This window comes from Mustela putorius, unplaced genomic scaffold (genome assembly GCF_011764305.1).
Source record: "Mustela putorius furo isolate JIRA1106 unplaced genomic scaffold, ASM1176430v1.1 tig00003983_pilon_pilon_pilon, whole genome shotgun sequence".
Lineage (NCBI taxonomy): Eukaryota > Metazoa > Chordata > Mammalia > Carnivora > Mustelidae > Mustela > Mustela putorius.
This window is the reverse complement of record NW_025422123.1, coordinates 22,655,475-22,681,105: the sequence shown is the minus strand read 5'-3', so window position 1 is coordinate 22,681,105 and position 25,631 is coordinate 22,655,475. Positions and strand designations below refer to the sequence as shown.

The 25,631-nt window shown below is 40.7% G+C and overlaps 1 protein-coding gene across 27 annotated transcripts in view; it reads left to right on the top strand.

Annotated features, from left to right (window-relative positions):
* The window catches only part of DST (dystonin), a 471,262-nt gene that overhangs the window by 109,311 nt on the left and 336,320 nt on the right, over positions 1-25,631 (top strand). For 19 of the 27 annotated variants that reach the window (XM_013045864.2, XM_045071198.1, XM_045071195.1 and 16 more), the window contains exon 4: positions 2,266-2,473. In XM_013045864.2, coding sequence (XP_012901318.1) covers positions 2,266-2,473 — 208 coding nt within the window. Of the gene's footprint in view, positions 1-1,885; positions 2,101-2,265; positions 2,474-8,762; positions 8,983-25,631 lie in introns of those variants that run through there. The other 8 variants (XM_013045873.2, XM_004772395.3, XM_013045867.2 and 5 more) reach the window with 3 other exon arrangements.

Sequence of the window (25,631 nt, the reverse complement as noted above, 5' to 3'; positions counted from 1 at the left end):
CTTGACCAAAATATAAATATGTATGATTTCCCTGGGTCTCTGTGTCTGTATCTATATTTTCATATGATATATTGCTGAAAGAGGTGTTGCTGATTGTCTTTTTTTCCTTTTCTCTCTTATCTGTTTACCACTGACACTACTAGATTAGAGGCTGCCCTAGTCAACACCCTTGGGTCCTGGGGTAGTAACTGTTCCCATCTGGCTGTGTGTGATTAATGGTGTTTATGTCATGGCATAAATCACGTCTGGCTGTTCAATCAGCTGAGACTCTGGTCATTAAAAAGAATTACTCTATCTATAAAAATCAATAACCAGTGGTTTTTGGAACGGAGCAGTTCTTTAACAGTTATTCCCTAAATCTGTCTGTAAAGATAAACAATCAAATTACTATAGTCACTGAAATTGTGCAGGCAACAAGAAATATAATCTCGCAGATAAAGGATGACCTTAAGTAAGGACAGGTTGGAAGCCATTTTAAGGAAGACAAGGCAACCAAAGAAACCCAATACCCTTTTGAAAGTCTTCAAGAATGTCCCCCTTTTTCATGGATCCAGCTGACAACACCACCTCAGAGAGCTCAAGATGAATTTTCTGAAAAGCGTGGAAAATAAATTAGGTTGATAATAGCATTCTGTGACTGACTTAATGCCACTCACAACTCTCTGTGGACTCTAGCTACAATACAGAAAAATCAATTTTATGTATTTACCTCATGTTTGCCTCATACATTATTGCCATGAGGAGAACACACAAAATCTGAATAAATAAATTAGCCAAGGTGATGAAATGGCAGGTAAAATAAAATGGAAGACCACTTTATCAGGGAAGAACAGAGCTAAAGATAACCCTTAGACACTTTACTTTGTGGGAGATATTATGTGTACTGTTAAAATGGTGGTGTTGACCGTGTGTAACAACATGCCTGAATAGAGCGAGGCAAGATTAATAGTCCTGATTCACTTCTAGTTTGTTTCACAGGCTGTGGGTGAGTGCTTTGGGATGTTGCTCACACAGCCTGTTTTGCTGCAGTAGCCACCGCTTTTGTGAGCAGCCAGTGTTTTTGCTCAAATTGGAGTATGCCTCACTGATTCCTGTCTGCAACTTGTTTCTGAGGAATCGGTGACTGCAAGATACGTTTCAGGAATTCGAGTTGTACCAGTTTTGCCATCTTTATGATGTGCTTCACTTAGCCAAGTGGAATTCTAAATGGGAAAGTGAAGACTTCCCTTTGATACTCTATAACTCTGTTCCCAGAGCAGATCACATCCTGATTTCCACAGTAAGCTGGTGGCTCTCTACAGGATCACAAACCCAACTCCATCAAGAAGGCAGGACTGATCGCTCGTGCCCTTTCCCCGAATGGAAGATAGAACCCTTTTAGCAAGATATGATCCCGCAGATTTGCTCCTACGTGATGAAGGGAGGGCAAAGTGCTTTGGTGGAAACATCCTGTTCCTCCATTCCCTGTGTGATGACCAGGAGCTGAGAAGGGCTCTGTTTCCTGTCACTGTGCTGCCATCATCCTCATTTACATTATTGGCAGCTGTTACTTTGTTAGAAGTTTAAATTATCTGAAGAACTCTCAACTGAGTTCAGATGTTTGTTTATTGCCGCTGTCCTAGGCTTCTGAAAACAGTCTTTTGTGTTCTCCCAGCCTTAAGAAAAGCTCTTCTCAGAATCTGCCCTTCCTCCCTCCTTGCTCTTTTCTGGGAACCTGCTTCAATCTCATGAAGCAAATTAAATAAAGAGGACAAGGGGCTTAAAGCTCGTCAGAAAGGAGACTCCAGCGGTGAGGCGACCCGAAACGGAAAGGAATTGGGACTCAACATCCTGCATTTGTGCTTTGTTTTTGAAACTTCGAGTTAGTTGCCTTAATGAATTAACCAGCAGCCTAATGGAAAATGTTTCTCCTGTCCTGGTGGGGGAGCCAAATACTATAGATTTGTAACAGGAAGGCTGTTGATTCTGGCTTCATTGTTGGGCCAGTCATTTGTGAGCTGGTGGCCGGACCGCAGGCCACACACTTCTGTGCACCTCTTCCATGTATTGGGACTGCTTGGGTTTTGTTTCTGCTGTCGGAGACGCCGCGGAGAAAAGATGGTGAGCCCTGGGTTTTATTTCTTGTTTGTGTATCCCTTCAGCATTGAGGATGGTACAGGATGCCAGACTCCGTTCGGGGGCAGGGAGGGGGCTGTTGAAATCGATGAGCATATGTGAGTGTTATGCTGTTAATGCTTTTTTTTTTTCCTGTGTCATCCTCTGTAGAGTTCCGGGAACGCGTCCTATCGCTGCTCTATGTCTTCCTCTGCGGATTTTTCTGATGAGGATGATTTCAGCCAGAAATCTGGCTCCGCATCTCCAGCTCCGGGAGACACCTTACCCTGGAATTTGCCTAAACATGAGAGATCAAAAAGAAAGATTCATGGGGGCTCAGTGCTGGACCCCGCTGAGAGGGCAGTGCTTAGGATAGCAGGTAAGCGCGTCGTTGGGGAGGGGACGGACCCCTGACGGGAGTTGCGGAAATTCACCCATCTGAGCCCCTGGGAGCCAGAGCTGGGAGCTGATGCACTGGGCAGAGATCTGTGCTCAAGGTGGGGGAGGAGGATGACCATGTTTACTTTATGCTTGATTTCTATCGAGAAAGCAGTTTGCCCAGCCTGCTGGTGACTAAGCTGTTTGGCCCTGTCTTCTGGTTGGATGGATTGATACCTTCGAATTGCAAGGCGGATATTTACAGACATCTGCATTAAACTTTCCCTATTTACATGCCCTAGCCGCTGTGACATTCTGAAAGTATTAACTTCTGTGATTCCTAGTGTATTTGCTAGAATCTGTGAGAAAGCTCCCTTCCTTTCCATTTTTTGCCCAGGGACACTGAGCTTCGCAGGTTTAACTGGGGTGGATTCCTGGTGTTTGGTATATGGGATTGCAGAGGGAATTCCAGCAACTTGGATGCCTTTTTTTTTTTTTTAATTGTAGCATCTCTGTCAGAACCATCTGTCCATAGCAGCTTTCCGTCCCTGGTGCTTTTGAAGGTTTAGCCATCATGCATTCCTGATTAATTAATATAGGGGAGGTGCCAATGTTTCTGTTCTGTTACCGGTGTTCCCTTGCACTGGGTGTAGAAGTCGAACCAGAAGGGATGACTTGTTTTACCCAGCTGAAAGCTGAGAACACTGAGGAAACCAATCCTCCAACCTCCCAGTGCCTATGTGGTTTCTTCATATGTGTACTGTGCATGAGACTTGCTTTCTGGGGTGATTGGTCCTCAGTTCCCTCCACAGTTTTCTCTTTCAGAATGGTAATGGGTAGGATGGACTAAGTCTTTTGCGGGGGGGGGGGGAGCCGCTGGCTTTTGCAAAGGCCAAAGGTCAGGTTTTGTCCCAGCTGATTTCTGCAGCCAGTGGATCTGGCTCCTTTCTTCTCCACTCTCGAACATTCCCTCTGGGGTGGTGGTGGGTGTGTGCCCACTCAGTTTCTTTTGCCTCCCACTGTAATGCAAAGTTGGTACTTTATATTCCTCTGAGGGGCTGGTGAGGACTAGTCCAGAGCCCAGGCACCACAGCAGCAGGGACTCCCCCTACAGTCCCCCTAGTAGGATTTTCTGATTACAGGAAAAACAAACAGCTCCCAGACAGCCATTCTCTAGTCTGGGTTTCTGGGGCAACAGCCTTGAGCTTCTTCTGGCTGCTGTTGTGAGATGCTGCCTGTTCTCTTCCAGGCCTTGAGGGGAGGGGTGGAGCAGTGAAAGGGTGGGAGGAGGGAGGGTCCTGGAGGGAGACTGTTTGGGAGCCAGTGAGACCAAGCAGGGGTGGTTTGGGGGAGCTGAGGCAGACCTAGATCTCACCGCCCTCCTCAAGTATTAAAAAGTGTTTAGTCACTGAGGCCTGACTCCTTGCCCGGTAGAGATACTGCTTCACTCCCCACCCTGCCCCTCCAGGAGCAGGTGTGAGGCATGGAGAGGAGGAGCCAGTATCTGCAAGGTGTCTTTGGCTCAGCAGAAAGCAAAGACAGGTAAAAGGAGGGTGCTGAGAGAATTTGGAGCTCTAGCCCATCAGAACAGGATGCCTGTGTTCCGTCCATTTTGTGGAAGGAAGAAGGTGCTTCTGGCTTGAGGTTTTTGTTGATGGTGACAGAAGTGGGTAATTTGCTTTTTGATAGTGCAGGAAGGGGTTATGAGAGAAGGATTGGTAAGGAATTTGTGAGGGGGTAATGAGATTATTTAAATTGAGGAAAATGACTAGGCCAGAGTCCAGAGAAGTTGGGGGGGACTAATCATCTGTGTATACTGTAGTTGGGGAAGAAATGGAAGAACTGGGGGTTCTGATGGGATGCAGTGGACAAGAAGATATTGGTAGACGGTAAACTCACTGAGGGCAGGGGCCATGTTTTATTTGTTCTAAAATGTTCGCTGAGTTGGGGATAGCTATATGGGGAGAGCTATAAAGTTAGTGTTCATTAGTGAACTTGAGACCTCAAAGTCACATACTTTAAAGAGATTAATCAAAAACAAAACAAAACTACAAACAGAATAAGCAGCCCTAGTATGGAAATATGCTACTGTTTTAAAAATAAATATTGGTAAGTTGGCTGTTTTCTACACAAATCATAATAATCATATCTTGGGAGCAAAGACTTGGAGGCCAGTCTTCCGATATCTGTTTAAAAATAATGTAGCTAAAATATGAAATTCAAATATGTTATTTGTTCACCAGTGATCAACCAGTGGAAGATAAGGGAACAGGGCATCTGAGCGATTTCGATGCTGTGGGTAGTTCGAAAATATACTATGAAAAGATTTCAACTTTTAACTTTATTAGACATTTTCACACTCTGCCTGAAACTCACCCATCCTTGAAATTCATCCCTAGTAAGAGATGGGGTGAGGTTCAGAAGTGGTATGAGGATGTCCATTGTGTTCATTACTTAGTAATAAAGGAGTTGAAAGTCCAATATTTTTATTTGTTTTTAAGGTCATAAAAATAAAATTGAACATGAAAATGCCTAGAGTCAAAAAGACCTTATGGTGTGTGGGATAACTAAATTCATTCACATTTAATAAATATTGATCGAGTCCCTGGAATAAAATGAAGAAAAGCACATAGTTCTGCTTTTAAAGAAGTTATAGTCCAATATGATAACTGGATATGTTGTTAGACTGTTACAACATGGCGTGAGAGATTAGTTGTTAGGGCTATATAAGTACCTAATGTGAAAAGAATCCAGAAGAGAGTCTAATTAACATGGACAGAGAATGGAGCCTGAAAGCTTCTGAGGGGAGGTGCCACTTGAAGTGAGAATTAAAGAGCTTGATGGGAATAGGGGGAAAGGGAAGACCACTTCAGAGGGATGGAACCATAAGAACAAAGGTAGGGAGATGTGTTTATATGGAAATTTCAAGTGCAATGCATAGTAGAACATGGGATTTGGTAGAGAATAGCGGAAATGGAAAGGTGCCTATGTGTAATACTGAGGAGATTGGACCATTCATGCTGTAAGTGGTGAGGAATTATTGAAAGATTTTCGGCAATGCAGTGATATAATCAGGTTTACATTTTAGAGAGTCTTATGTCACATGTCTGACACTTGACGATTTTAAAAGTGCTTTTGCACTTACTGTAGTGTTCTCACTTTAAAGTCGGAGACTGTACGCCTTTCCTATATCTCAAGGTCAATGTGAGAAAAAGATGATGAAGTGTAAGGAGTGGGGCTTTATAATATCCATTGTATAAATGACTTTTATATAAGAACTATAGATCTGCTGTTCTTAGTTACTGGATATGGTAGGCCGAGTTTTTATTCTTGAAGTGCCCGTAAAGGTACACGGTTTGTTGGGAACAGTGCTATTTTAAAATATGGATTTTTGTCCCATGTAAATTCTTTAAAGTTGGAATTGAAGGGTCTAAGCAGAGTCAGACTTTGGACTCAGGCAAACTTGGATTTTAATTCTCCCTCTATCACAAGCTAGTTGTATTTTCTTTGGCAACTTACTGAATTTTTCTCATCTTCATTTTCTCTATTAAAGGGTCATGGCTGTGGCAAGTAAATAAAGTAGTGAGTGCAAAACATTTTACAAATTCTTTGGTATATGGTAAATGCTGTATAAATGATAGTTTGCAAATGGTCAGATGCTCTTTTTTTCAGATTTATTTATTTGAGAGAGAGAGAGATCATGAGCAGGGGGAAAGGCAGAGGGAGAGAGAGGATTTCAACCAGACTTTGTGCTAAGCACAGAGCCCAACATGGGGCTTGATCTCACGACCCTGAGATCATGACCCAAGCTGAAACCAAGGGTCGAATCCTTAACCAACTGAGTCGCCAGGAGCTCCATGGTCAGATGTTCTTATAGCATTTACTGTGTTGTCTCATTTAGTCTCTGAACAACCTTTTGAAGTAGGTATAGTTATTTTCTCCATTTTTTAGTCCAGAAATCTGCTGAGAGAGGGAGAGACTTTTCCCAAGGTCATACAACTAGCAAGTGGTGGATCTTGATCTGAATTCAGGCATTCTTAGCTCCAGAGGGTAGCCTCTTAACTGCTGTGCTTAACTTCTGCTTCCCTATGGAACAGACTATTATTATTAGCAGGTTGACCCAATATTACCATTCCAAGAATGCATGGGGCAAAGGCTATCTTTATAGAAAACCCCAATGCTGCTGCTGTTCATTTTGACTGTCTCCTTAAAAGGAGAGTTAAAATCAATTAAGAGTGCATTGATTATATTCACAAAACTGGATGCTGCTGGGTTTCAGTCTCTGATGGAGGCTCAGACTGTGCCCTCAATGACCCTAGTCATTGTAAAGGAGACAAAAAAATTTTGAGAGAGATTCATCTACGTGTGTGGTCTATAAATGGAATGACTTTTAGGGATCTAATTGTTAACCCTTTCATTTCAAGAAGGTGTCACAGATGATGCATGCTTGTTACTTCATGAACCAATGTGTACAGCATACCAAGCTGCGAGAAAACCATTGATCCTAGGAGCTTGGTGGGACATGGACTCAAACTCAGATTATAAACCAGTGGTCAGGACAGAAAGAGAGATACGGTTTTGCTTTGGGATAACAAAAGTAGGCCAGTTGTTCAAGAGAAGTAAAGATTTCCAGCTCTAACTCAAGTACGTTTTTTTCCAGGAGTGTACAGTTTTTAGTACTTATCCCCATCTAAGAGTTAATGAAAAATGGTCCAGATTCACAACATTGAAAGGGGAAAAAAAACTCATCAAGGACAAAAGGTCAGTACATATGAAAGAAAGAAATAGGGAGGGAAGATGTGGGCAAAAGATGAAACTGTCAAGTCAGATGGTCAACAACGCATTGATTTATCTATTAATAATTATAGCTAACATGTATAAAGCCACAGACTTATAAGGTAGGCACCATTAACCCCATTTTCCTGATGAAGAGAGGCCAGAGAGGGTAAGTAACTTGGCCATGTCACACAGTTAGTAAGGAGGCAGGATGCTGACTTCAGTCAGTACTCTTAAACATCTGTGTACGCGTCTGAGTACCAAATGGTTCTTGGATCCCTAAAACTCACCACCTTAGTATATGACATTCCAAAGTTAAGGGAATTGTGTCCATTTTGTTCAAATTCAGAAGATACCAGTACTGTGTGGAATGAATAATGGGGAAAGAGAAGGAGGGAGGGGACAAAGTAAGCTGGAGGCACTGAGAGCTAACCCGCTGTGGCCGCCTCCCAGGAGCGCCGCGGCAGATGCTCGGGCTGGCTCTGGGGGGCGGAAGGGAGGGACTGAGGGCTGGTCCGCCGGGCGCGCAGGCGCAGTGGCTTCCAGGCTGTCAGGCCCTGACGCGCGGGGCCACCTGCAGAGGCGCGCCGCCCCGCCCCCGAGATGTGCCCGGGGAAGGGACCCTGGTCCCTCCCCGCCCCGTGAGGCACTGAGTGACCTGAGTCCCTCCGTGCCATAAGCAGGGTCGAAGAGTATTTTCCACTCCTGCCCCTGTCATCCCTTCCCGGGGGGAGACCTCCGACTGCTCAACCCATTTGGTTGGGGGGGGGGCGGGGGGACGCGGTGGGGGGGCTGCTGCGCTCGTCGGTGACCGCGATCTGCGGCTTTGTTTCCCAGGCACCTGTTGTGGGTCCCAAATAGAAACCTCACCCTTGGGGATCCGGGCCGGCCGGCCAGTGTCCGGGGGTGGGCGTGCTTGGCCGTGAGATCCACCCGGGTGGGCGGGCCGGAGAGGGGGCCCCGGGGCGCCCGGCCCTGCCTGGGGAGGGAGGGGCCGAGCCGCGGCAGGGTCGGAGCCCAGCCAGCCCGGGCGCTGACCGCCGCGCTTGCCCCCTCCCTTCCGCCCTCCGCCCTCCCGCCTCCCTCTCTCCGGGGGCGCGGGCGAGTGTCTGCGGCGCGGCGGCCAGGAAATGCCGCAGATGCGCCGCGCAGCATCCCGGGCGGAGGCAGCGCGCCCGTCCTTCAGCACCGCCGCCGCCGCGGCCTCAGCCGGGCCCTCAGCAGGCGCCCAGCGCAGGGCCAGGGCGACGGCCGTGCTGCCCGCAGAGGGTCCCGGCGCCCGCCACCCTTCGCCCGTCACCACTGGGCTCCAGGCTCCTCCGCGTGGCGTGGCGCTGCTTGTCGCCGCCCCCGGGCTCGCCGAGATTTGCTGCTGCTGAAACCTGAGAGGGACTCTGGCTCCCCGGAGCGGCGGCCCCGCACCCGCAGCCCGCCAGGGGGCCTGGGCGTTTCCTCTGCCGGCTCCGGCGCCCACCGCCCCCTCGCGCCCCTGGCTCTGCGTCTCCGGCTTCAGCGCTCTCCCCCAGCCCGCCGCTCCTTCCGCTTTTCCAGTTCTCAAGGCTGCGTCTTGCTGACTACGATAGTCTCTGGGGTTAGGAGGGGGAAAGGGGAATTGGCCAGTCATCGCTTAGATAAACTTCAGTATGGCGGGGTATCTCTCGCCAGCTGCTTACCTGTACGTGGAGGAGCAGGAGTACCTCCAGGCCTACGAGGATGTTCTGGAGAGGTACAAAGGTATGTGGTGCCCCGGGCTCCGGCGGCGGGGCTTAGCACGCACCAGCCTGGTAACCGTTATCTTTGCTTAACCAGAGCCACTACTGCTTGGGCACAGGTAAACAGGTGTCTGGGCCAGTCTTGGAAATGGACCAGGGTTTTTTGGATAGGATTTAGTGACCACAACTCAGAGAGAGTGGTGGGGGTGGGCGATGGTCCGGAGACGCCCTTGGAGTGGGGGGAAGGGGTTTGGGTTTCAAGCACATTGCATTTTCTCTCCCTTGTAGAAGCTCTTAAGTACTATGAATAATCATAATTCTTCCTGGGAGGGTGGCTGCCGGTTAATTCTCCACGGGATTACTAAGGCATTGCTGCTCTTGCTTTGCATGGGGTATTGGGTTCTTAAATTTAAAAAAAAAAAAAGGTTCTTCGGTTTCACCACTGAGAGCATCCCCAAATCATTTTTCTTAGAATGATTTTATTTGAAAAAAGTTTGTGGTTTCTGAGTATATGCCTATTCTTATGCATCATAAAAATTACTTGATTGTGTGATGGATGAAAGCCTTAAGTCAGTGAGTCTGTTGTAAATTTAAATGTAAAGCAGTATATTTTGAAATGCTTTTCTGCCTATTTATGTTTGGGAAATTCTGTGCCAACCTGATAAATTTTTTATATTTTAGTATTGTTTACTTTGACTTTATAGTTAAATATAGTGTTAGACAAAGTGCATCGTCTCATCTTAAAGAGCCTTTTTGTCTCTGGAAATCATTTTTCAGTATGTACAGACAAGAGACACAGTAAGGAGACCAAAACACTCCCCACCCAGGGTTACTGACAGACCCTTGATATATTAATAGTGAAGAGTGGCCGGATTCATAGCTTGGATTCAGAGGGTTTTGTATCTTTCGAACACTTGCTTTGGTCTTAAGAAACTATATCTGCAAATTGAATGGAGGGTTATATGGTTAAAAATGGCATGCATTGCTACTTTTCTATTAGCAGAAAGTAGAAATATAAAATCCTGAATTGAACAACTAAATTCCAAATTTCCAAAATGCTCACAGTCTACCCAGAAATGTATTTTATCTCTTTCTAGAACATGTTTTGTTATTGACATTCTTTTAATCCATGTTGAATTTGTAAACAGCGCAATCAGAATTCCTTTGTGCCAAGACTCTATTGTGTATAACATTGCCACTGAGCAAGTGCATTGATATTTTAGGCTAAAGCACATCGGTCGCATTTATGTTGCGTGTGTAATACATTCATATTTATTTCTGTCTTTACATTTTAAAATAAGGTTTTTAATCAGTTTTCTCCAGAACGTGAAAAATGAAAAATATTGCAATGCCGATTAACAAACCTTATTGAAGACTACACACCTGTGCTGTTTAAAATCCAGAAGCAAAAACGTCTGGAAGTTTTTTCATACTTTAGAAAAAAATTACTGCTGTGTGAATTTTTGTCTTATCAAGTTTTACCTCAGTGATGTATGGGTGATTTCAGGTGACTTTGAAAACGATAATTGTTGCTTTGACTTGTCTTGCAGAAGCAAGCATTCTTTAAAAGCTTGTTTCTCTTTGCCTTTGGAAATAAAAGAAAAAGATCCAAAGGCCATTGCATTTCTCACTACACTTCATTTTAATTATAGCCTAATGATCATCATTGCAGTTAAATATACTCTTTCAAACCTACAGTCCCAAATTTCACTGAAAAAGTGAGCAATGTTACCTTCATTTTCTTTGTGGTCTTAAAATGCTTAGGTCATCAGTTTGTGCTTGGCTTTATAGATGTCCTATGTTTCATTTAGTTTTGGAAAGGAAAGTAAGAGTATTGGCCAGTGTATTATACGTAAAGCTGGGGACCTGGAAAACTCATTGTTTCCCAGTTTGTTTTGAAGCCAGTTATGATTTCCCATCAGTATCCAATACGATGACTTCACTATAGTGCTTATTAACCGTGATGACTTGCTATGGGGGCTGATCTAATCAGGAAAGAATTGTAGGCTTTGAATAGGGAGTGTCAGTTCACTAAACTTTCAAAGTACAGTCGCTCATTTTCTGAAATCATGCATTGTTCAAACATTTCACATTCCCATTTGAACTTAAGAGAGGTTATTTGGATTTTTATTTCTGACAAAGTTCCTTGGTTACAGAATGAGTTTGCATTCAGCTAGAGTATTATCAGGTTGCCAAGTTATCATATGCCCCAGCTGTTGAATAGTGTAAGTGGTGGAGTCAGCTGGAACAAATTCAAAATTTGTCTGTTGTCAGAAACGTAGAATTATAATAATCTATACTGTCAGCAGTTATGAGTATTGGATTTAGAAGCTGAGAGTTTTGTTAGGCTTAGTCCTCAGATGGCCTGTGCGAGGACTTACAACCCAGTTGTAGAAAACTGAGTAGTACCAAGTTAGTGAGCCCCAGTTGTTTATGATGTGGTCTGTTCTTATGTCTTGCTTTGGTCCTTTACTTCTGAGTGAAAACAGACGTTCGATGAATTAGAACAACACAGAAAGAGCTGTTTGCTGCAGAGAAGAGTGCAGTGCTCTGATTCATATTGTAGTTCTCTTGCTTATAAGATATACTCATAGCCGGAATATTCAGGATATCTGATTAAAAAAACATCACATTACTTCAGCTAATAGCACAGTCAGGGTGAATAAAGGCACTTATTTACAAATAAGACACATTTACTTATTGTTTATGCTAGAAACTGACCATGTCAGTGGCTTTCATATATATATATATTCATATATATATATATATATATGAAATTATCCAGTGTATTTACTATGTAATATGAAACATGTTTAGCTTAGCACAGAGGACAGAATGATCCCTCTTGTTTTTTTGGGGGGGCAGTATAAGGAAACTCCCCTGTATACTGTTATCTTGATTAATTATATACATTTTTATATTATTAATATTAGCTCTCACCTGAATCTGAAATTCTGCTACTTAATTCTGTCATTGGAAGATTTAATTTTCTCAACATTTTTTGAAAAGGTTGTTAAGTGTGAAAATGACATCATTAATGTGAACCCAATAAATTTTATTTTATACATTTTAGCCTAATTTAGAAAGAAGGCAAATTATTTCAGCCCAAAAAACTGGATCTTTTCCTATTGATCTGGAAATCAAGCAGTTGTCCCCAGACAGCTGTAAAAAATGTTTCACTATCATTCTCTGTGAAAGGTGAGTGGCAGATTTTTTACTTATCTAGAACATCACTGAAAAATCCTTTTTGATTATTTTGAAAGAAAGGCAAAAATTTTTTTTTTATTTTTTAATTTTTTTTTGCTTGTTTGTTTGTTTTCCATGGAAACTTTGAGTAATTGCTTTAACCTTTTCTCTCAGGGCTATGTAATTCTGCCTATGTGCTTGGTGACTGAAGGGACTGAGAACCACTACACCTGTAGTTTTCATCTTCACTTCAGTTTTATGGCCTGCATAGATGTGTGGTTGGAAAAAATCCTGTCATTTTGTTGTGTGAGCCGACTCTGGTGCCATTTGGATTGAAAGTTGGAATGTAAAGTTTTCTGGAACTTCCCCCCGCTTCATACTGTGTAGTCTTGGAAGGTCTTGCTCAGTGGTTTTCACTTGGCTTCCAGGATTCTACAAAAACTTGATTTCAGGGGCGCCTGGGTGGCTCAGTGGGTTAAAGCCTCTGCCTTTGGCTCAGGTCATGATCCCAGGGTCCTGGGATCGAGCCCCGCATCGGGCTGTCCGCTCTGCGGAGAGCCTGCTTCCTCCTCTCTCTCTTTCTTTTTTTTTTTTTTTTTTTTTTTTTTAAAGATTTTATTTATTTATTTGACAGAGAGAAATCACAAGTAGATGGAGAGGCAGGCAGAGAGAGAGAGAGGGAAGCAGGCTCCCCGCTGAGCAGAGAGCCCGATGCGGGACTCCATCCCAGGACTCTGAGATCACGACCTGAGCCGAAGGCAGCGGCTTAACCCACTGAGCCACCCAGGCGCCCCCCTCTCTCTCTTTCTACCGGCCTCTCTGCCTACTTGTGATCTCTGTCTGTCAAATAAATAAATAAAATCTTTAAAAAAAAAAAAAACTTGATTTCAGATTTCATCTGCTCATGCTCTGCTCATGGCTTAATGTACTTGTCAGTTGTGTAATAAGTGAACTTTAACTGTGCGGCATCATGATAGCACTGTAGTGCTGCAAGTTATAACAGCATTCGTTTGGGCTTTTTCTTTTAACAAATGAAGTGGGCTTAGTCTGGAAATCAATGTTAGCTAAGGTTGTATTTGGTTGTTTGTAACAGAAAATAGATGAGAGTGTTTCTTTGTCTCAGGTACTGAGAAGATGTGGTAGGCAGGTAGGCAGACCAGGATTGCAGGGTACTTTTATTTGTGGGACCCGAACTTCTGTATTGCTGTTTAGCCGATTCTCAGTGGCCGCTCAGCCACTGAGATGTCTTTCTCTCATCACAAGATGGCTGTTCCTATTCAGCCATTGTGTCTTACTTCCAGATGGAAGAAGGAGAATTGCAGGGGTGCCTGGGTGGCTCCGTTGGTTAAGTATCCAACTCTTGATTTCAGCTCAGATCATGATCTCAGGGATGTGGGATGGAGTCCTGCCTGGTGCTCTGTGCTGAGAGTGGAATCTGCCTGTTTTTCTCCCTCTGCTCCCCTCCCCCCATAAATAAATAAATAAATAGATCAATAAAATCTTTATTATTATTAAGTTTTAATATTTAATTTATTTATTTGACAGAGGAAGACACAGTGAGAGAGGGAACACAAGCAGGAGGAGTGGAAGAAGGAGAAGCAGGCTTTCTGCAGAGTGGGGAGGACTATGCGGGGCTCCAGCCCGGGACCCTGGGATCATGACCTGAGCTGAAGGCAGATGCTTAATGACTGAGCCACCCAGGAGCCCCAGTAAATAAAATATTAAAAAGAGAGAGAGAGAGAGAGAGAGAGAAGGAGAATTGCAAGGACAAAGGACAAAAGGTGAAAACTAGTTGAGTTAGCCTCCTTTTAAAGAGGTTTTTTAGAAGCCCACCCAGCAACTCTCGCTAATATCTCATTGGCCAGAACTGTTAAAGGGGCCACTGCTGTCTACATAGCAACTATGAACATTTGAACAGGGTTGAAGTTCTGTTGGTTAAAGAGTCAGGCAAAATGGTTATTTGCAACCAGCAGTGTCTAGCACACAGAGGTAAAGTATCTGCCCTGGAAGTAGAAGGTTTAAGTTTGGACACATATTAACATCCCTAACACAGTATATTTGACTTTGCTAAAGTGTAAGAGAATATCTGAAAGATCCATGGAAATCTGTGAGGATTTTCAATATGACATGGTTGGATGTTTTATAATGTTACACCATGGGTTTAAAAGTAATTTCTTCCCAAATAATTAGGATTTAAATTGGCTGAAGAATTTACTTGTTGCTTCATACTGTAAGGAACATATATCCATCTAGGAATGTAAGCAGTTATTAGATATTGTTAGCGAATTTAACTTTGAACCCAAAGAGCAGACTTATGCTTCTTTAGTTTCTTTTGTTCTGACTTAGACTTTTGTAGTTATCTCAACATTTATTTGCTCAGAGACTTTAAAAAAGCTTTATGCTTTTGAAAATTTTTTATTTGAGCAATTTGGAGGCTCTTATTATCTGGCTCAGGAACGATTGTAGGCAATAAATGACATGGAAGGAGAGGCAGTGGGAACAATTTATTGTTCTATGGTTATTCTGTAGTCAGGCAAAGAAACGTCTGTGTTTTTGTGTTTGGGTCATGTGAGCCCAGGAGCCTGGCTCTTTGGGGAGCTGGACTGTTTGCCCAAAGTGTCTTCATGAAATTGGAGCCTGTAAAAACATCCGAAGCTATAGAGGTGACAAAAAGGCTGTCATATGTTCCTTTCTGTTTTAGTTCCACAACTAAGAATAAAAATGTATAAGATATCTGGCTGTCTATGTCTGATGAAAAAATTAAGTAAGAAGATTCGTAGTTTAGAATGTTTAGTCTTTCTTATTCGTTACAAAGAAAGTCGGGTGGTTCTATAACATGGGACTTTTCTGTCTATAATGGCTTTTGAAAAAGAAAGACTTTGGTGTCCATTTCTCAGCTCTTACTAAGTTAGGGGTCAAGGCTACGTGTTTCCAAAGAGTAATTTTAGGCAGATATCTGCTGAAGTATATCATTATTTCTGTTAGAGATCAAATAAGGATTTTATTTATTTTTTGGTTTATTTCCTTAATGCAATTTTATTTCCTGTTATTTTTCAACCTATTCTTAATCACTTTCGGAAGAGGAAGCAAATAATTCTGCTTGGTTTGGGTGTTGTGTAAAGTTATGTACTTGGGGTCAAATGGGATTTTACCCTGTGAGAAGGTGAAGGTCCCAGGGAGGAAAGCTTGAGAGAAGAGACTAGTGTGACTGTACCATTTCATTAGCATAGCCAGAGAATCCAGTTTGAATGTTTGGCTAAAGTTGCATAGTAAGTTTTAGAGATGGCAGTGCATAGAGGTTGTAGGAAGATGGAAATGGGTAAATACGGAGGATAATGTTGGACCAGATGGAAAAGAGCCTTGAATGCCACACTGAGGATCAAGTTTTGGCTTTATTCTGTAGGTAGGGAAGGGACCCCTGATGATCTTCAGTGGGGTGTTACCAATGAAAATAGTGTTTAGAGAGATAACTCTGGTAAAGGTATGGAGTATTGAGTGGAAAGGAAGATTCAGGAAGCAGGGAAACAGGTTAAGAGGCCATTGTAAAATTATGGTGCTTGGAGTAGAAGGCTGATCCAGGAGAAATGGTAGAAATTGACAGGATGGCTAATTGGTTGGTTTTGAGTGTGGGACAGGAAGGGGTGCAGTGGCTTCCATTGTTGAAGTTATATTGAAGAAGTTTGAAGTATTTTCTTTTTAATTTGTGTAAAAAAGATTTGTAGTGTGTTCATTAGAAAATGCTTTTGAAATAAATTTTTAATATTAACCATTATTAGACCTTCTTTGGTAATGAAATGGAATGAATGCTGTTTTCTTGACACTGGAAATACAGCAAGTAGTATGACCTAGAAAACTAGAATGTTCTAGTTAATGTAGGGCTCCTTAAGTAATAGCTTATCAACCTTATTGGGAATCCTCTGAACAGGATTTGTAGTATCTTAGAGCAGAGATTTTGTTTTCTTTAAGCAAATAAAATTACTAGTTTAAGATCTTTTATAGAAGGAACTGTAAATGATTAAAAAACAAATCTTTCAGTGTATTTCAGTAATTTTTTTCATTTGCCACTTTTTTTCATTACATAAACTTGAGATTTGTAGAGTCAGTTTTGTTTGGTATATAAGGAGTTCAGTGGTTATATGATCATGTAAGTTCTAAGCCATCTTTGTTTATGGGTTCAGCTTTTATACACCTACTTATATACTGGACAGTGCTGGGTATTGTGAATGAATTATGTATGTATCATTTCTAACCCTCATAACTCTTTATCTTGGCTACAACTACTACCATTTTACTAATATGAAAATTGAATCTTACAGAAATTAATTTTCCTGAGATCATATAGCTATCAGTGGTGTCTGTGGCATTTGAACAGAAAGTGTATATTTGACATAAACTATAGATAATTTTTTGACATAAACTATATATTTTGAATTTTGTTACACTGACTGGTAAATGTTGCAGAAATTGCTTTTATGAATATTTTTTATTAGGATTATGATTTTTGATTAATACAACGACTGCTTGAGATGTGTTAAATGGATTCATGAAATTAAAATTAATAGTTTAAAAGTGTATAGGGATTTATTTCAATTCAAGTGTTAAATAGAGTTTGGAGCTTGAACTTTTATATCTTAGCTGGAGTATAAATTCTAATTATTAGATATCCATGAAAGGAAAATAAAATTTTAGTGTGAACATTTTCAGTGTATATTTTGGTCGAGGAGTTTTTGAAAAGAATTAAGTTTTTTAAATGTCACCAGTGAATGTGGCCACTTTGATACATGCCTGAAATGTTTCCTGGAAAGAATCGTCAAAGGGAATTGACAAAGTCCTGATTTTTCTCTAGTGGGTGAAAATATTTCTCAGTGAATCCTGGTATTAAAGTCATTATACAAAGATACTATTGTCCCAGTGAATTAAAACATGCCCTTATTTTCAGTGTCAGAGTTCCCCATCTGGCCATGCCAGTGTAACAATTTGTATTCTTAATTCTTGGTATGAAATACTATTACTTGGCGCCCTCTTTTACTACCTTTATTAAGCCAGTGAGGTATGATGCATCAGGTCGACCTCTGGGTGCATGATGGTAGGATAGAGTACTGCATAGGAAGTATTTTGAGCAGTAGAGATTACATGGACCATCAGTGAATGAGGTAGACCCAAGAACTCAAATCCTCTGGCTCCTCTTAGGCCAGTAGTCTTTTTTATTTTTACTTTTTTGAGTGAATAGACTATGAGAGTAGTTTTAGTTTCATAGAAAAATTGGGCAGAAAGTACAGAGTTCCCATATACTCTCTCCCCTCCCTTCACAGTTTCCCCTTTTGATCTTGCATTGGTGTGGTATGTTTATCAAAATTGATAAACCAATATTGATATTTTATTACTAACTCATATCCATAGTTTACATTAGGGTTCACTGTGTTGTACAATTCTATGGGATTTGACAAACACATATATCATGGGTTTACCATTACAGTATCATACAGAATTGTATCTCTGCCCCCAAATCCTTTGCGTTCTACCTATTCATCCCCTACAGTCCCTAAACCTCTGGCAACGACTGTTCTTTTTACTGTCTCCATAGTTTTGCCTTTTCCAGAGTGTTATATAGTTGGAATCATATTGTTTGCAGCCTCTTCACACTGGATTCTTTCACTTGATAATAGGCATTTAAGGTTCCCCTGGATCCCTTCATGGTCTCATACTCATAGCTCATTTCTTTTTATTGCTGAATAATATTCCATTGTTTGGATGTACCACATTCTGTTTATCCACTCATCTATTGAAGGACATCTTGCTTGCATTCAGTTTTTTCAGTTATGAATATAACTGCTATAAACAGTTGTGTGCAAGGTTTTGTATGGACATACGTTTCCAGCTCATTTGGGTAAATATCTAGGAGTACAACTGTTGGATCATATGGGAAGGCTTTGTTTATCTTGTAATAAACTGCTAAACTGTCTTCCAAAGTGGCTGTACCATTTTGCATTCCCACCAGCGATGAGTGAGAGCGGTGCATGAGAATGATGCATCCTCATGAGTGGATATTGGCAGTGTTTTGGATTTTAATCATTTTAATAGGTGTGTAGTGTAACAACATGACGTGGAACATCTTTTTATATGCTTATTTGCCATCTGTATCTCTCTTTTGGTGGGGTGTCTATGCAGATCTTTTGGCCACATTTTCAAAATTAATTAATTAATTTGAGACAGACTGAGAGAACGCGATCAGGGAGGGGCAGATGGAGAGGGAGAGGGGGAGAATCTCAAGCAGACTGTGCACTGAGCACAGAACCCAAAGCGGGGCTTGATCCCACAACGCTGAGGTCATGACCTGAGCGGAAACAAGAGCTGGACACTTAACCAGAGGAGCCACCCAGGTGCCCATTGCGTACTTTTTAATTGGATTGTTTATTTTCTTATTGTTGAGTTTTAAGAATTCTTTTTATGTTTCAGGTAACAGTCTTTTATCAGATATGTGTTTTGCAAATGGTTAATTTTTTATACTGGTACCTCCTTTAGACACTTTTAAACCATTGCATATTATGTTGTTTAAATAAGGCCCTGATTATTATTATTATTATTTTTAGATATTTTATCTATTTATTTGACAGAGAGATCACAAGTAGGCAGAGAGGCAGTCAGAGAGAGGGGGAAGCAGGCTTTCCACTGAGCAGAGAGCCTGATGTGGGGCTCGATCCCAGGACCCTGAGACCATGACCCGAGCTAAAGGCAGAGGCTTAACCCACTGAGCCACCCAGGCGCCCCAAGGCCCTGATTATTTTCTTTCATCTGGTCATACTGTTTTTAAGTACTGCTTTGTTTTGGGTACATGCATTGACTCTTGTAGCTGCTTTGTGGGATTGCACGCGGTAGCTCAGGGTTCAGCTCTCTGACAGTTTGCTAAGTCTCTGCATGTGCTGCCGCTGCGATTCAGGGATCCAGGTCATTGGCAGCTATGATGCCTTATAGCACTTGAGTCTAAAATTATTCGAACTGTTCTATTTTAAGGATAAACTGAAATTAGTAGTCCATGTCCTGAAAAACATGTGAAAGTTAAACTCTTAGGATATTGGATTACTTACTTAAAATGTAATCAGAAGTAGAGTTAGATAGCTAGTTGTTGGTTTTAATCTTTTTTTAAGTGAGTTTTTGTTATGGCAATTTGATTATGGCCTGGGTATGATGGTATATGTATATAATATCTAAGAACATAAAGTTTTACTTTTGTCTCTTAGACTGAAGGCACTGCTTTTACCAAAGTGATCATGTTTGAGTTTTTTAAAATCACATGAGTTAAGAGGGAGAACAAGATTACCTGATTTTTTCCTTCAGCTCATTTCAGAAGAGCCACACATTGAACATTTATGAATGCTGGAACACTACTGACTACCTTTGTTAGGGGAAAGAAGGTGAATGATGAAAGTATTTGGTGGTTCCTTCTGTGATCTACATATCAGAAACTAGAGAATATTGAAAACAGTAGGAAAAAAACTGAGTGAAGTTTGTTCAGAGTTTGATTTTGTGTACAGTGTGGGTTTTATAATCCCCATTAAGTGAGGACTTATGGTTATGAAGGTATTTGCAATGTGACTTTATCTTTAAGGTAATCTCACAAGCAATAACTTTTAGCTGCTATATATAATTTGTAGTCTATATTTTTTCTTTGAAAAATTTTGGAGGGAGTGAAGGAAGTATTGAAGAATTTTAAGTTACAGAAAGCAAAATGCAAGGATAGTGTGCTTTCCTTGTGGAAAAACAGATGTTCTTAACTTAGTCTCCATCATTTTCCATTTAGAACACTATGTAGAAATTTAAATTTGGCCTCAGTAGAATTAAAATAATAAATAGAATGAAATACTTTTGTTATTAACATTTCTTTGAAAACATTCAAGCTGCATTGTTTCCAGCTTCATATTTCTAATCAGGAATTAATTGATTCCATGCTTGAAGTGAACAAATCACCATTAACATACAGTCTCCCCCATCTTCATCACATTTTGTAATCAGTGTATACTTTTAAGAACTGGGAAGGCACGAAGCGTTTGGGGCCAGGAGAAATTGGAAATGACCAAATTGGAATATGTGGTTGAATTCTAAATATTTAATTATGTTTAAAGATTTTATTTATTTATTTGAGAGAGAGAGAGAGAGCATGAGCCAGGGGTGGGAGTTGGGGAGGGGTGTGGGGGTTGGGGAGGAGGTGGGGTGGTGAGAGCAAAGGGAGAACCAGGCTTTCCTGCTGAGCAGGGATCCTGAGACCTTGACCTGATCTAAAGGCAGCCGCTTCACTGAGCCACCCAGGAGCCCCTAATTCTAAATATCTATTGATCATATGATTAAAAAATGTGCAGAGGAACTAGGACCTGCAGAAGGAAGAGACTATAGCCTCCCAAGACTATAGCCTCCCAAGAGCACAGTTTGATGAAGAGGGTGGACCAGCTCTACTCATTATAAGTAGTGCCACAAAAGAGGAGGATCTGAGCATCCAAGGGTTTTATTAGCAGGGTGTGCGCTATTTGAAGGAAAGCAGAATTTCAATAGGGGTGTTTGTAAGTGGGGTGGATAGTGTCAGCAGAGGGTTTTCTTTGCTTTACCATTTCATCTGACTATGACCACATGTGTCATTCACTCTACATTGTAGGGAAAGTATTATCATACTGATTTAATCAGTACTTTAATGTTAACCAAGCAAATTTCATTTTTAGGATGGCCACTGAATATATTCTGGGATTGATAGATGTTCATATTTTGGTTTACCTTTTATTTAATGTAAGTTTGGGCTATCCGTAATCCATAAACTTTTTGTTTAACATGGTTTTGGGCTGTGCAGAAACCATAAACTTTAGTGAGAAATTCTATTGCTGGCTGTTGAGAATTTAGTTACTTGAGAGAAAACTTCCATTATCCTTTATTTCCATTGTTAATAGAAGCAGCTTTTAAAATTACAGAGTTTAACATTTTTTTTTTTTTAAAGATTTTATTTATTTATTTGACAGACCAAGATCAGAGGCAGAGGCAGGCAGAGAGAGGAAGGGAAGCAGGCTCCCTGCTGAGCAGAGAGCTTGATGCGGGGCTCTATCCCAGGACCCCGGGATCATGACCTGAGCTGAAGGCAGAGGCTTTAACCCACTGAGCCACCCAGGTACCCCCAGAGTTTAACATTTCAACAGAAGAACTATCCTATTGACTAAAGGTGTAATTTCTGTAGTACTCAGTGGAAAAGGAAGAACTGTGTAAGTACTTGGGGGAATGTGAATGAAAAATTTGATACAAACTCACTAACATTTTTGGAAAATAAACAAATGTGCAAAATATGAATAAAAAATAATAGGTAGCTCTGTTATCCAAATATTTAATCCTCAGACATAGTTCCTTATCTTTTTCCATTTCTCTTTTTTCCTTAATACAGAACATTTAAAAATTTGGATCACTGTAAAGTTCTGTATCCTGCTTATTCATTTAATATATCATGGCATGTTCTAATGCCATTAAATATTACTTCAAAACATTTTTAAATGATTGATACATGTATTCCATTGTGTAGTGGAATAAACAATGTCATAAACCTTTTAATCAGTTTTGTATCTGGCTGGGTGTTGGTGAATATTATTACGTTGATATCTTTTGATGTTATAAACTTAAGAAATAAAAGTTTTCAAGATAAGAAAGAAATCCTGGACTATTTAAGTCACTTATCAATTAACTGTTTCTAAGGTACTGCCTGATTAATGATTGAGTGGATTCTTGAGGTATCTATCTATCTGGCCCTATATATCTATATCTATTTATGTATCTATCTCTGACTTAAAAATTCCAGTCACTCTGAATTTTAGAAATTCAACAATAGTAAAGGAAGCAAAGACTAATAATCAGGAATCTGGTTTCCATTCTTGACTCTTTTGCTAACTAACTAGACTTGGATGGCTTTATAAATTAACATGAATAGTCACCAAGATTTCTTTCCATCCTATAATACTGGCTTTAATGAATTAATTCATCATTTATTCATTTAGAAAGCATTTATTGAGTGCTTTTGTGTGCCAGCAAGCATGTTAGATCCTTAAGGTAATAGACACATTAATAAACAGTAGTCTTGAAGATTAGCACAAGTAATGAAATACAAATGCAATCAACTTCAACCTGTATCGATAGCCCTGAGGAGCTTTTGAGCACTGTGTTTTATGTTTTTGTTGAGTTGGAACGTATCACTTTGTACTGATATGATCTGTTTATCCTTGATATCACTTTCTGACATATTTTCCATTTACTCTTTATGGCATTGGTTTCTTTTTTAATTTTTGAAATTAACACCTTAATCACAGTTTTAATTTTTTTTCAAAAACCATTATTGATTCCTTTGAAACCTTTTTTTGTTTGTTTGTTTTTTAAGTAGGCTCCCAGCCCAACATGGGGCTTGAACTCACAACTCTGAGTTGTGCTCTACCGACTGAACCAGTCAGGCACTCCTGCAAACCTTTTTTAAATGCCTTCAGGGCTTCTGATATAGGTTGAAATTGATTGCATTTGTATTTGATTACTTGTATTAATCTACATGATTACATTTTTTTATGGTACAGAATTAAGCAGTACTTTGGAGGATTAGGTTTATCTGTAATGTTGTTTGAAGTAGAACTTTTGGAAGAAATTCATATTTTTACAAGTGTTTTTTCATTCTCATCATATGCATTAATGATATGTAAACTTGGTGTCTTTAGATGTGTACAAATGAGCTCTTTTTGGACGTTTTAAAATTGTTACCTGTCGTGTCACTATGTATTGTTCTTGCATGGCTAGGTCGTGTTTCTTTTATTTTTAGTTAAATGATAATCACATATTATTTTTTAAAAGATTTTATTAGAGAGAGGGAGAGGGAGCTTGAGCAAGGTGGGGGGGGCAGAGGGAGAGTGAGAAGCAAACTCCCTGTTGAGCAGGGAGCCTGAGGTGGGGCTTGATGCTAGGACTCTGGGATCGTGACCTGAGCCTAAGGCAGATGCTCAACTGTTTGAGCCACCTAGGTGCTCCCCCTCCTCGCCCCAATATCTGACTTTGAGGAAAGGCCTAAATGTTGTGTCCTTTGAGCCTCCTTCTTCCATCTCTGGTGAAATGGAAAATTTCTTTCACGGTACTTTTAATGCTTCACTTTAGTAATGAATGTGAACAAACAGGTCCTGGTTGACCATTTTTGGGATCTAAGGTGGAGCTGCAGCCTTAGGACTAAGGATTGTGGTGTTCAGTTTTGGAGCATCTTCATTCTGGGGCATTGCTTAAGTTGCCAGATTTGTTTTTTCCCTTCCCTTGTTCTTCCCTGCCTCCCAAGGTAACAGAGATATTGGATAGTTCTGCATCTGACTTGAACTCTACTTTCTTACGTACCCACCTTTGAGAATCGGAATGGAAAAGGTAGACACACTAAGTGGCTGATTTTCTGTCCTCTCATTTTCTCCTTGAGAAAACTTATGTCCAGAGAAGTAGGACCAGCACATGGAGAAGCAAGAATGAAGCTGAGGTCTCCTGCTTTCCTGTTCTCCATGTTCCTTGGTCTCCTTTTTTATTTTCTGGTACGTAGAAGGGATGCTTTCAGTGGCTGAACCTAAGTTACATAATGAAAAAGCCTTGGCTTGCAAGAGCATTAGTAAGGAAAATAATACAGAAGGAATGAGTGGAGGAAGTGAAGCAATAGCTGAAACCATAATGGCATTCTAAAAATGCAGAAAGAATGCTGAATTTCAGTGTTAGATTTGATTTTTTTTAAAGTTCTTATATATTTAAGTAATCTCTACACCCAACATGGGGCTTGAACTCACAACCCTGAGATTAAGAGTCACATGCTTTTCTGACTGAGCCAGCCAGGCACCCCTTATGGTTATATATTTGAGGGACCAGTGTTATGTCAGTGAAGGTAAATTGTGTGCAGTGGGCTCATCAGTGTTCTGAGGCTTTAAGAAATAGATTTGGGTTAAAGTAAATTGGAATTATAATATGCAATTACAATATTCCTTCATCTTGAAAGGTCCAGTGCCAATTTTGCTGCAGCTTTTTTATCAGCATGTGAATATTTGGCTGTTTCCTGGTGGATTGGGGCCACAGAGCACCCCCATTATTTACCCCTTCCCCATAACCTGCATTCTGAGGATTGGCTGGAATCTGGATCCTTCCCTTCTGCTGTGGACCAGGATTGAAAAGAGGAGAATATGATGCTATGCGACCTCAATTCTAATACATTTAGAGAGTAGGTAGGAGTGGCAGTGGAAGGGATGGAAAGTTTGCTCACACCTCAAATGGGCATATGGTATTTGTGCAAGGTACACATATCATATGTGTGAGAGAAGGAAAATAATAGAAAAAAAAAGGAGAGGAAGCTTATCACTTGGTATTTCTGGGGAGCTGGGAGATAGAGGTTTTTAGATGAATGGTGGCCCGACTCTCTCTATTCCTCATCCTTTGGGTTTCCTTCCATATATTTTACCTCTCTCCAGCTCCTTCCCTGCTCATATATGTTCCTTCTGGGTGTTCCAGTGGCCTCAGTTCCCTCTATGATAACAGCAGCTAAGTATGTAATTGGGAAGGATGTGATTTGGAAAGTGTATTTCCAATAGGAATGCTCCTGTTGTATGTATTTATTAAACTTAAAAAAATAGATCTAATGTTAGATATTTTAATTATTCTAGATTAACTACAAAATGTCAGTGTATATTGTCTATCAATATTTTTTTTTACCATTTTTTAAATTAAAAAATATAGCTTTGTATTAGTCCAGATTATATAATGTTTATTTAAACAACATTTGTAAGAAAAAATGAGTTATAAGTTGGTTGTTTGGAACTTTTAAGTAGATTTCTGTAGCATTGCTCATTGGTTAATTGAAGACAACTGACAAATTTTTGACAGTGGGCGGCAAGTCTGTGGAGAAATTTCAAAGATTTTAGCAAAAAGCTAGAAATAGTGTGTATTTTTAAAGTCAGTAATCACTTGTACTCTTATCTTCCAAGAGCATTTAGTCTAACCAGTACTGGCAGGAATATAGGGAAACACTACTCTTGTGCATTGCTTGTGACATGTGATTTGTTACCCTCTTTGGGGAAGGGAAGTTGCTGCTGAAGGCACATTTACTTTCTGACCCACAAAAATTTTAGAATCTTTGCAACAATTAGAATTCAATATATTTTTGTGACATTGTTTATAATAGCAAAATATTGGACAACCTGAATGACTCTCAGTAGGGGGTTGTTGAATAAAGTTTGATACTTCCATGTTAAATAAAGAATATGAGTGAGATCTCTAAGTATTTACCTATAATATTTCTCTGATATATTTTTAAGGAAAATGAAAAGACAGAAGACTAAGATGTATGACATTTTTAAATTAAAAACCCTGTATTGGGGCGTCTGGGTGGCTTAGTGGGTTAAGTCTCTGCCTTTGGCTCAGGTCATGATTTCAGGGTCCTGGGATCGAGCCCCACATCTAGCTCTCTGCTCAGCGGGG